Source organism: Hipposideros armiger, unplaced genomic scaffold, assembly GCF_001890085.2.
Source record: "Hipposideros armiger isolate ML-2016 unplaced genomic scaffold, ASM189008v1 scaffold_171, whole genome shotgun sequence".
NCBI lineage: Eukaryota > Metazoa > Chordata > Mammalia > Chiroptera > Hipposideridae > Hipposideros > Hipposideros armiger.
The window spans coordinates 369,982-382,748 of NW_017731521.1; the positions used below are offsets into that span (position 1 = coordinate 369,982).

Here is a 12,767-nt window from a genome sequence, read left to right on the forward strand (position 1 = left end):
ATATCCTCTGTATTTTATTTCCTCTAAGCCTCAGTTCTACCTATAAATGACACACTATATTTTTCCAATATTAAATATTTATTTCTTTTTACATACAAAAATATTTTACCAGGCATATGCAATCTCACAGATTGAACATTTCAACAATTTTTGTTTTGGACAGCATATGGAAATATGTGAAATGAAAAGTGTATAGGGACAATTTCTGAAAAATCAATACTTAATTGTATTGCAATAAAATTTTATTCATACAAGTACAATGTTTCTTTTATACAGGAATTAGTAGTACAATTACTTGGATAGCAGTAGCAATTAACTTTTCTTTTTAAAGTTTTTCATCAGAAACTTACTTTAGCAGCTTGTTCAGCTTTGATTTTTAGGTTGCTAACAAGCATTTTGTCCTCCATTAAAGAAAAAACAAGTCCTCTTCTACAATCACTTAAAAGACTAGAGGTTAAAAAGAGCATGCGTTTTTGTTCAAAATAAAGATATACCAAGACGAACTGGGGGAAAACAAAATCCCCCAAAGCAAGGTTTTCACAACAAGTACTCATCATGGTCTCTAACAGAGCTCAGTGTAACATATAGAAAGTGACACCTGTTGCTGAACCCTAGGGCTCAATCTTCTACAGCAAAATCCAAGACCTCATGTCTGTAAAAATCAGTTACTGAAGAAACAGGAGTCAGCAGTTCTTTTTTAAAGAGGGCACGGAGACAAAAGAAGTATTTATCTTGAATTTCAATAACAGATGGAGATGAGCTATTCTAGTTGAGTCTGGTTCTTCCCGAACACTCAGGCATGTCTCATTTGGACCACATTTCTTAGCACAAGTTCCATGCAATGTTACTCATCTGACTGCCTGCCTCTCCTTTTAAAGGATGAGAACAACATATTTTAACTGGTAGTAATTTCTGGTTTAACATTGGTAACTTAAGGCTGAGGAGTTTTTAATGCTATGCTTTCTTCTTCCTCCTCCAATCTAGGCCACTTTGAATGCCAAAATGGGAGGAAAGCCAAATTTCAGGTATGGCCTGTCATTTTGTTTCTACTCCTGGCTTGCTGTTTCTGAAGTACAATAAAGATCTCAATTTCCAGCGTTTAAAGTAAGACCTCTTGGCTTTTGCTCTATGGTGTAGCCTGTCCAGGGGGACTTGAGACAGGCTTACAAGCATCGAGTCATTTAATTTCCCAAGTTCTCAGTAGCATTTACGTTAACTGTGTGTAGAGGTGTTCATTCAGTTTGTGCTAGAGATTAGGAAACGGTAAACGCTAGTAGTAAAAAAAAAAAAAAAAGAGGGTCGGTCATCACTTCCGACTGACTTTGGTGTGTGGAGGCAGGTCAGGTTTATCATCACTGCACTGCACGATCAGCCAATGGCCGCGAAGCACTTAGAAAGAGGATGTAACTACAAGGCATTCATGTTGGCTTAAGAGGTCCACTAATGACCTAACAGAATGTTTCTCCCTATAAAGAAACAGACACTTTTTAAACAATATGGACTGAGGTGATAAATTTCAGGACTAAGAATAGGGTAGGGCAGCTTTAAGGGGGTGAGATCAGCATGTCTTCTGATGTAAGACAGCACTGGATTGCTTACTTAAATTTGATTTGTGAGTGGTCTGCTTGGCAGCAAAGATTTGCTAAGGGTTTGGACAAACTAAAATGGGTCTCCTGATCCAGGCCACTAAGAGAGCAGAAGAGACCCTCTTCCAGGCTGGAACTACACCCTCAGATCCGTTTTAAAACTGGAAATAGGATACCTAAATGGAATCCTATTCACTAAGTTACCTCTGAAAGAGGTACACTTTAAAAAGAACTAGAAGATAATAAGACGCAAATACATATAATAAACAGATAAAGTAGCATAGTTTCCAATTTAGCATTTACCACATTAGAGTTACAAATTACTTCCTGTGATTTAAGCTGAAGACAAAATATTAAGTTAGCCTTGTGTAACAACTGGAATATTAAAAGTAAAGGGGGATATAAATTTTATCAAAGGTCACATGGAGAGGAGTCAGAATTAGGATCCCAGCCAGTAGAAATACACAATCTATTTTTATCAAAAGAGAGACTATTTTAAAGAAAGTAGTGCAGTGTGTTGCACAAGTGTTGAAAACCATGCTTTTAAATTCTTACTTTAGAAATGAGATATCATAATTTCCTTTAGTTTTTGGTGTATTAAGGACTCATTTTTTATTCTGTGCACTAAATCACTGCAGGAACACAGAAAGTAACATGACAAATTATGGGAAATACTTAAAAATGAGCAAAACTTGAAGCTAACAAAAATGCATTTAAAAAATAATCTTACCTTAAAAATTTATAGAATCATTATCTTCCTCAGGTATACAATGTATATTTACATAGAAACTGGTATGAGGCTGAATTATTAGTCACTTGTATTCTTAAGTCACTTGTACTATATACAATAATCTTATCATTTAAAATACTGAATTTCTCCCAAGAACTCAAAATGTATTACAGATGTTATCAGATGAATTCTCACAGCAAATCCTTTGGAACAACAGAAAGGCAGGTATAATCTCTAAGCCTGAACCGTAGCAAAAATTCATTAGAAGCTTTAAATAAGTATTCCCAAGAGGTTTCCTTTTCGGACTCTCCTTTGTCCTTAAGGAAATGAAGCTATAATGATAATTTTCTGAGCTTAATGCCTCATATATTTTTTCAAAAAAACAGATTAGTATCTGACTCGAGGTAAAACAAAGCCCTTTAAAACAATGTGAAAAAAGTTCCAGAATGTCTAAGAATTTGGGAGTAATTAAAAATTTCAGAACACTAGTTATGATTACATGGGTGAATATATTTATTCATGTATTTTGGGAGAATTTACATATTATACACATAGCTGTATATATATTATATATATGGTGACTCAACATTTAAAAAATGACCTGCTATCTATATACATAAAACCTCAGGATTGCTTTTTCCATATTTAGTATAAAGACTCATTACTATAAAATTATTGGCTTTCTAGCCTGTGATTTCTGAAAAAATGGAGTGTTGTTTCAGAAGTCATAAAAGTACAATGTTAAGTAGATCATTATTTTGAGCAATTTTCAAACTTTTATGTTCCGTGTTTACCAATTCAAAATTGTGCCTAACGCCATAGCTATCCATCTTGAAAATCAACCCCAATCACAATCAGGACACTTGTTGTTATACATAAAAATAAGTACCAACTTAATAAATTTTTAAAGCAAACGTCATCTTTTATTTTCATTGGGATATCAGGTCAAAGCAGCTAGTATCTGGCCATAATCTATGCCACACTATTATATTTCATTGCTAATTTGCATTATTTTCTAAATTTGTGTTAACCAATTTGCTCTTTTAAGGAAAACTTGTCCTTATAAACTATTATAAATAAATTTTACTAGATTCTAGCATCTAGGGCTTAGGCTACTATTTCTGTAGTCACAGTGGGTTTATGATAATGATTTTTAGTCAGCTATACTCAGCAATTGTATAGTTAGAATTCGCAAACGTAAATCGAGCTCCGATGTGCTGGATAGTTGATATTACCCAAATATCAAATAGAAATTGAGAACGCATAATCAAGGCATGGCTGTAATAAAAGTGAAATTCTACTTATAGTGTATCATATGTAATCCACTAGTTATGGTTCAATGACTTTTCCAGGGTTATTTGTACATTTGAAAATGAAAAAAATGTATATGTTTAGTTGTATATAAATAGTCACGCCCTGAATGCTGAACGCAGACACTCACTTGCCCACAAGGAATCCTCAGGTGTATTAACGTATTGGCACATCACGTCTCCCAAAAGCACATGCATGCGTGTGTGTATTTTAACCATGACCAATCGTTCAACACCACTTTAAACCATTTTCTCTTCAGTAAAGCTAATTATCTTAGCCCTTTCCCACAAGAGAAGTTCATGTCTTTGATCACAACTATACTCTCATTGCCGCGGGAACCCTGGGGCCACTGGGACTTGTTGCCAAGCCGAGCTTGGCTGGTTCCTGCAGACTCCTATGGGAACTGAGTTTCAAGTTCAATGACTCTTTTATGAGATCAATGAAATTTTCTATATGTATTGTCTTCAACTCTGGCATCTAGGCTGAAATGAACTAAAGTGCATCATTTTATTTCATACTAGGAGGAATCCAGTGGATAGCAACCAAGTAGTTAGCGATGAATACCATTTGTAATAGAAATAATTCCTTTAAGTGCAGACTCTTTTCTAAATAACATGCATTTTTATACCATATGATAAAGCTAAAAATATATACGATGTAAAAATCCTCTCTATTTTGCCAAGCTGGTTGAAATATTTTGTGGATAAACTGTTTGCCCTGCTACAATGATCCCAAAGCTGTTCAAAGAGGCTCCACGTGGCAGCATAAAGGCAGACCTGAGAATGTGAAATTTCTCTTAAAATTTACAATGTGCTGAAACACTCAGTCATAGGACATCACCTCGACGCTCTGCTTTGATTCATGTTGCTTTGAGACACCAAGAATGCACTTTAAAAGTTACCCAAGTTATTAAAAGAGTGAGATCCATTTTGCCACCAATTTCCTATCCTAGGGCAAAGAATGTGAATTTGTGCTGAATATAAAATTCTGGAGTAAAACAATACCTACAGACTTCCAATCTTAACAACTTGAGTGTTTTGTTTCATTTGTGAAAAGGTTTGATGTGTGCTGCTTGTTGCCATGCGTACTCTCTTCCCTCCAAGCCCTCCCTGCTGGCATTGCATGTCACAGCTGTGGTGAGGGGAAAACTAATTCAGCATCCTGGTGTCTGGTGCTTAACACCAAAGACAACCACCCATAGTTAAGCGCCTAACCCTGTAACTGTGAATACTGTTTATGTGAAAAGCTAGCAACAATATAAAATATGGCTAACTTAGTTTACTGATGAGCTGCATATCTGAATACATTTTAGGAAGAATTTATACCACCCAAGAATCCTACAGGAAGGTGAATTTTGGAAATCTGTCTATGTTAATATCTCTAGAGGAGGAGAACAGTTTTCCTAATCATTAAACAAAATAGTGCATTTCCTTACAGAAATGTAAAAAAAAATTTTAATATATATTATATAATACATACAATGTACATATTATATAATGTATATATTATATATAGATAAAACAGATGACACTTATTTCCAAATTTTAAAAAATCATTCAGTGGACTGGGTTCTCAATACAACAAATCAAACAAATACCTTAATGATCATATCACGCTTCATAGCACATGCTGATTGTTCACAACTCCCCCCCTCCCCTCCCACCACTGCAAACTTAGAAGCATGATACATTTGCTGACCATCCCCTAATAAAAAACTGTCTAAAGTAGGTTCACTTTTTTGTCAGTTAAACTTTTACATGTGAAAATAAATCAACTGTGTCATTTTGCGGTAAGGTTTTACAGGAGAAGGCACTCTCTCAGCCTGCACAGCCTTGCTTGGTGTACACACGTTAACTCAGCATCAGCCTGTCATTGCGACAAATGAGAGTGCAAGGTGTTGCTCTCTGTTTTTTTTCACTAAAGGTAGAAATGAAGGGTAAGAAACCCAGTATGTGTGTATAAAGTAGAATGGATAGCCACACATCTCTGAAATAACAAAACTACGGAGCACTGAGCAGACATATGATGTCAGATTTGGATGGTCGCAGACTAGCTGTAGCACTGACATTACATTCTGCTTCTGTAAGAAATTATATTAGGAAAGAAGGCCAATAACTACTACTTTGTCCTAATCAGAGTAACTACCCTTGACTAGTTAAATACTGAACTAAATGACAGCTTTACAAAACTATTTCAAGTATTAATTATCACAGTGAAAATGTGAGACCAAAGTTAGAATGAATGATTTGAAAATTCCTTTGATGAAAAAGGCAAGGGTACTAAATCAAAACATATACAAAATGCTTCAACGCATTTCTTTATGTGATATGAATAGAAAGATTATCCATAAAAAGTTAGAAAAATTAAGATAAATTATATATTAGTACACCTTCCCAACCACATTTCATATAAAAATTCAGAATAGTGTACTGATATTTCAATCCACACAATAAAAATGCCTGGACTTGGCAGATATCTTCTAGCTGTGCATGTATTTTCTCAGTAAAAGGTTTATTTGTTGCAGTCACTTTTTAAAAGTTGTATTTTAATTGTGAACCTTATTGAATCATCAGTAAACCCAGCTGATGGGGACCCACTGTGGCTCCATTCTCAATTTCTCTATGGCAGTTTGTAGTTTCTCAAAGGCTTTGTCCAGATTGTCATTTACGATGATCAAATCAAAATAGTGGTTGTATGCTCTTTGAATTCGTGCACTTTCATCCACTGTTTTCTTCAAGTCAGAGTCCTGTTGAAGAGTTTTAAAAGGAAATGGTATTAGAATGTATATTTACCTGCTCAAACACCAACTCAAAGTGAACATAAGAAATAAGTAGGTTGGATATTTTTTTGTTGTGATTCTGATATTAATCCTCAAAATCTAATCTATAGTGTTAAAACAGACATTACTACCTGTTCACATACTAGTCTTTCCAGCTGGGTTCATGTTTGCACTTGTGAGTATCCTGTATCTTCTGTTTCACTGATATGACAATAACCTGAGGGTGAAGTCTCAGGTAGTAAAAGAATTATTGCAGGTGACTAGTCTCTAGCCCAACTATAGCATCCTTTTCAAAAGATTTTATCTCATGGACTCTGTAGATCATGGAACCTAATTTGTAGTGGTTGTTAAACTCAAAGCCAAATGTGCTGCCTATCTCTAAGAAAGAGAATCTTAGAAATGTATTTTGAAGACTAACTTTACATTTATTTATCTTTTTAGCTAGCATTGTTTATATTTCATAAAATATTTCTAGTCTTTTTGGAATAATGTGGGGGTAACAAATAAGTAATGGATTCTGCAGGAACAAGTCAAGCTTTTCATTAAATTGCAAGTGTTTTGAAATTTCACAATACTACACAATTCTTCAAATATTTATTGAGCTTCTATTAAATTGCCTACTATATTTCATTACCTGTGGCTATAACAATGAACAGGACAGAGTGGGCTCCTAAAGTGGAGGAGACAAACACAGAAACTTGCAAATTGTAATAAGTACTAAAAAAGAAACCAACCAGGAACAAAAAGCATTTTAAGAGATCCACTTTAGATGGAGTGATTACAAAGACATTAAGTAAATGACATTTAAACTGAGAGCTATGGTAGGAGAAGGCATTCCAGGCAGAGGAAACAGCAATGCAAAAAGCCAGAAGGGAAATGACCCTGATGTGTTTAAGATACTGAAAGATCAGGATGGACAGAGGGGACGTGGGGGCAATAGGTTGAGATGAACAAGGAATAAGTCATGGAGGACCAAGATGCAATGGAAAGACATCACTGGGTTATGATGGTGGCAGAGGAGATGGAACTGCCACCAGACTGGAAATATATTTTGGTGATAAAATCATCAGGATTAGCTGATTGACTGAATGTAAAAAGTGAAGAAAATGAATAATTAAGGATGGCTCTTGGGTTTTTAGCTTGAGTAAATGGGTGATTGCAGAAGATGCAGTTAGGGAGTAGAATGGGGAAAATATGATTTTTTGGGAAAAACAAAATGTTCTGCTTTGTACATGTTAAGTTTAAGATGTCTGTGAGACATCCAAGCAGAGATGTAAAGCAAGTAGGCAACTGGTTATGTAAGTCAGAGCTCTGAGGTCTGGGTTATTCTATATAAATTAGGACGCATCAGAATAAGAATGATATATAAGTTAATAAAAAGGAAAGCAGAAAGAGAGAAATGGGTTCTCAACTCGGCCTGAGGGCCACTAATACCTATGTTTTAGTTAATACTTTCATTGAGATCACTAAATAAGTTTGAAACATTTATTATAGATGTATAAACAGAACACAATTCAACTTGAAAACAATTCTTACCTATTATAGTCATTAGCAATCTGGCTTATTAAAAAATTTTTTTGACAATAACAATCCTCTAACAATAATGGAGTACACCATACAAATGGAAAATGATTAAAGAATCTCTCTATATATATAGTCATAGAGTGATCCTCAGAAGGCAAGTGAAAAATACAAACAAACTGATTAGCTACCTTTTATGTAAGAAATGGAGGAGGGAGGATGCATATACATACTTGCTTATGTTATTAAAAGAGTGAACATGGCTACCCATTGTGGCTGGAAGGAAGGACACAGCGAGCTCAGAGAAAAGCTCAAGTTGTTGTTTTTTTTTAAAGATTTACTTTGGAACTATGAAAATGCATAAAATTATATACCAAAATTACATTCAAATAAAAAAAAGAGCAACACCTAAAAATTAATAGCAAAATGAAACAAACCTGTGTTTCAAGTTGATGGTTTAACCACAAAGGAATTATTTCAGTGACTTTAAATAAAATAATACCCAGTGGTATATATCCTAAGAAACAATTTAGAAAAAAGTCTGAAACTGAAAACTTTTCAATAATCATATTGTTAATTGTTTCCTACTAAAAAGAACCAGGGCTTTTAAATAGCTGATTCCAGGTTTGGACCAAGAAATGTGTAAAGATAACCTGGAACAGCTTTTCGCGCCAGGAAGCAAGGAATCATCAGATTATTGGGGTTGTGTTTAAAAAGACTAAGAAGACGAGTTGAATAGGCTCTTACTAGCTGAAGACAGGACAATTTAAACATCAAAAAGAGTAATAACTGGCCTAAGTACACAGAGAGGAAATATCCCAAGTGACTTTAAAACAGTGATTTGACTGTATATACTTAGTGGCATAAACCACAGGTTTAAAAAAAACAAAAAACAGTTCACAGTATTCACACCTGGTAATTGTGTTGGTATACTTATTCTCAGACTGTTGTGTGTGAACTGTGGGATAAAGCAAATGAGCAATTATGTGATAATTCTAACATTCCCAGTGTTTTTGAGAACTAGGATACTCAGCATAGGATAAATGACCCATTTTTTTGAACAACTAAATTAGAAGGTTAAAAGAGAAGCGGGGAGGAAGGCAGTGAGGACTTAAGATTAAAAGATACTAAAGGGACATCTGTTTCCACCTAAGATGCAATAACAGGAATCAGACTAACCCTCCAGCTTGACAACTAAAACAGACAAAATGTATAAACAACAGTTTTTAAGACATTCTACATCAGGCAATGAAAGACAGACATACCAGAGAGACAGGGAACAGATGAGGCGAGCCCTAAAATTATCCCCGATTACTGGCCTGAAAGAGTTTCCTGGCTGCAGTACAGTGAGACGTAGCCCAAGAGGAACCTATGAAACTCTCTAGGTCGGGACAGAGCGGAGAACCCAGGGAGACTAAAGTGGCCGGACAGAATACCGGATGGAATAGCAGAGCATGGACAGAGAACTTCGAAGATTTGCAAATGGCCTCCTTCCAGCATTCAGCTGAGTACCCATCAGTACACGTGTACAACTCCAGACGCCACCGAAGAGCCACCAGAGACGACAATGCGAGGTATTCGTCCTGAGCCAGGAACAGGAACTATTCCCACAAGGGAGAACAGGAAACCCCACGAAGCAACGGCCACCTAAGAGAATGCTCCAATGGTCTCACCTCAGTAGTGGAAAACGAATGCCCCTAGAATGAGAACTGCTCAGGTCTTACCTGACACATTTTAAAAGCAAGACCTAAAAGGAGCAAACTAGTTCTAAACAACTGCCTCCCAGAACAAAGCTCACAATCTCTGGTATCCAATAAAAAACACCCAGGACTGCAAAGAAGCAGGAAAATACGACCTATAATGAGGAGCCAAGTCATTCAATCAAAGCTGACCCAGAATTGGCACTAATGTTAGAATTAGTAGATGACGACATGAAAACATTTATTATAACTATAACTGTAGATATTCAAAAAGTAGAGACATGGAGCAACCTGAAAAAGAACAATGAGGGCCAACGATACTTGATTTCAAGCGTCACCAGCTAAAGTGAGGGAAGAGGCGGAAGTCGAGGAGGGAGGGCACAAGACAGCTGCTGGAGCCCATTGTCCTGACTGCGACGGCTGCACGGCTGTGCACACAGGACCAAACTGAACACGCGTACACTTTCAACGTGTGCCGTTTATTGTATGTCAATTATACCTCAGTTAAACTGGGGGAAAGAAAGGTTTAGAAGACATCAAGTAAATGCAATGGGTTGATCTTATTTGGATCCTGATTTGAACAAATCTGCTGTAAAAAAATTTATAAATCTTGGGGAAATTCAAAGATTGTATACTGATGATATTAAGAAGTTGCTCTTATTAATGTTTTACATGTTGATGGTGTTATGGCTATGTTGAAAAAGTTTTTATCTTTTAGAGATAAATTCTAAAGTATTTACAATTGATATGATATCAAAGATTTGCTTCAAAATAATTCAAAGTAGGGCCGGCCGAGTGGCTCAGTTGGTTAAGAGCTCGCTCAAGAGTTTGAGCTCTGAGCAACAGCAGTTCGAGTCCTGGCCCGAGCTGAGCAGCCGCTGAGTTGCCAACAGGTAGCAGGATGGCTCAGCTAAAAAAAATAATAATAATTCAAAGTAAGGGAGGAAGTGAGGAGAGGTGTAATTAAAACAAAAATGGCCACACGTTATTGAAGCTAGGTGATGGGTACATGGAAATTCATTTTTTTTCTCTTTTTAAATTTTTCATTATATAAAAAAAGAGAGCGGGAGAGAAAGAGAAACCATGTAACAGAAACTAAAATGGTCTTGGGGCCCATTTTCCTCATTAGTAAAATGAGGGGTTGGATTCATAGGCACGTTTTAATACTGGTCCATTTCATTTACATAGGGGGAGTAAACTTTTGTTTTAAAATAAAATGAACAATGATTTTTAAGTAAGAGCAATACTATCCCAAATCTTAACTACATCTAGTGAATGAATTTTTATTCTATAATACCTTATGTAGTATGTTCATTTCATAAATGTTATCACATGGAATTAAATATGCTCAAAAGCAAAGGACAAGGAAAAGTTTTAGGAGGAAGTGCTATTGTTAGCCGAAAAGAGCTGCTCACCATCAGAAGCTTGGTAGTGATGCCAGCATCCACCACAGCCTTGTGCATGGCACGCAACGTCTCTAGTTCCGGAGCAGCAATAAATACAACATAGGGCATGAACTCAGATGTCCTCAGTACTTTCAGGGCCTGTGTAAAGGAACAATTACACACTAATTTATGTAGCATTAGAATTTGCATTATGTTACCCTTTAATTTATACTAAATAATCAAAGTCTATCTGCCCTCTTCCTAAGCATTAAGGTTGTAACTTAAAACTTGCCCGATTTCTAGTCTTTTGATTCCATACGGTACTTTCCTAAAATAGTGATTCATTAATTGTGTTCTGACCTCAGTCTCACTACTCTTCGATCCTCTTGAACAAAAGGTTCAACTTAATGATCCGAAAGTCATCAAGAATGATGTAAACACTTTCTATGTTAACTGTAGAATTCTGTTAATATTGAAAAAGCTAGTGTCTATTAATTGGAGAGTGGTTATATAAATTAATATACATCCATACTATGAAATGCTATGCAGATGCTATGAAATGCTATTACAAAGAATAAAAAAAGCTCTATGGTAACTGACATGAAAAGATTTTCAAAAAATATTGTTTAATGAAAAATAGCTAAAAAATTTGCATAGATTTTTTCCATTTATGTAAAAGAGAAATAAAAATAAAAAACCCATTACATTATATATGTATATGTGTGTATATATAATATACAGAGGTTGCCAAAACAATGTATACACATTTTAAGAAAGGAAAAAACTGTATTAAAATTATGCTGATAGTGACAACTTTGAGCACCTCTTGTGATTGCAGAAGTCAAACGTGACTTGTATTCATCTTTTGTTATCTGTATATATTATTACAATTTTAATACCGTTTTTTTCCTTTCTTAAAATGTGTATACATTTTTTTGGCACCCTTTGTATATATTTTAACTTAAGGCATACTAAAAAGGCAGAAAGATAACATACCAAACTATCAATAAGATTTCTCTCAAGTAGGGAAGTAAGGTCGGGTTGAGTGTAGAGAGATGAGAAGAGGTCAGTGGGAGAGACATATAATGAAAATGAAATGAAGTGCGTGCGTGCGTGTGCGTGTGTGTGTGTGTGTGTGTGTGTGTGTGTGTGGGTGTATATTGGGTGGGAAGGGGTGCAACTTCAAATTTTTATTCTTAATGTTGTAGCCTTGTTTAAATTTTAAATTTAACATTTCCTAACACATGCATTTATATATTACTTGAGCAAGTAAATAAATATTCAACCTCTATCAAATTTCCATTGCTGTCCAAGCTTTGTTGGCTAATTGATCAGAGGTTTATTTAACTAGTGGAAACATAATAAGGTTCTCTATCACCAACAGGTAATAGGGAAAGAGCCACCTTCACTATCTCAAAACAAAACAAAAATTCCACAGGAAATAAAATTTAAAAAACGGCCCTGGAATCCATGCAGCTTACTTGTGGGTTGACATCCAAAATGCAAGTTCGTCCAGTTTGGACAACTTCAAGAATAGAATCGATCTTGGTTCCATAGAGATTTCCTTCATATTCTCCATGTTCCAAATATTTTCCAGCTTTAATATCTGCTTCCATCTCAGATCGTGACACAAATTTATATGCCTGGCCATCTTTTTCATCTTCCCTTGGTTTCCGTGAAGTAACTAAATGTGAGAATTTGTACAAAGAGAATGCAGGGTATTAGAAAGTAGACTGCAATGCCCAGGGCAGCTTA

The 12,767-nt window shown here is 35.5% G+C and overlaps 1 protein-coding gene across 7 annotated transcripts in view; it reads right to left on the minus strand.

The window, feature by feature from the left end:
- The window catches only part of PALS2 (protein associated with LIN7 2, MAGUK p55 family member), a 104,266-nt gene that overhangs the window by 7,911 nt on the left and 83,588 nt on the right, over positions 1-12,767 (minus strand). For 3 of the 7 annotated variants that reach the window (XM_019652009.1, XM_019652010.1, XM_019652008.1), the window contains exons 10-12: positions 12,494-12,696; positions 11,043-11,171; positions 5,929-6,373 (exon numbers count right to left, since the gene is read on the minus strand). In XM_019652009.1, the coding sequence (XP_019507554.1) occupies positions 6,197-6,373; positions 11,043-11,171; positions 12,494-12,696 (509 nt within the window). In that variant the 3' untranslated portion in view covers positions 5,929-6,196. Of the gene's footprint in view, positions 1-65; positions 6,374-11,042; positions 11,172-12,493; positions 12,697-12,767 lie in introns of those variants that run through there. The other 4 variants (XM_019652006.1, XM_019652007.1, XR_002125120.1 and 1 more) reach the window with 3 other exon arrangements.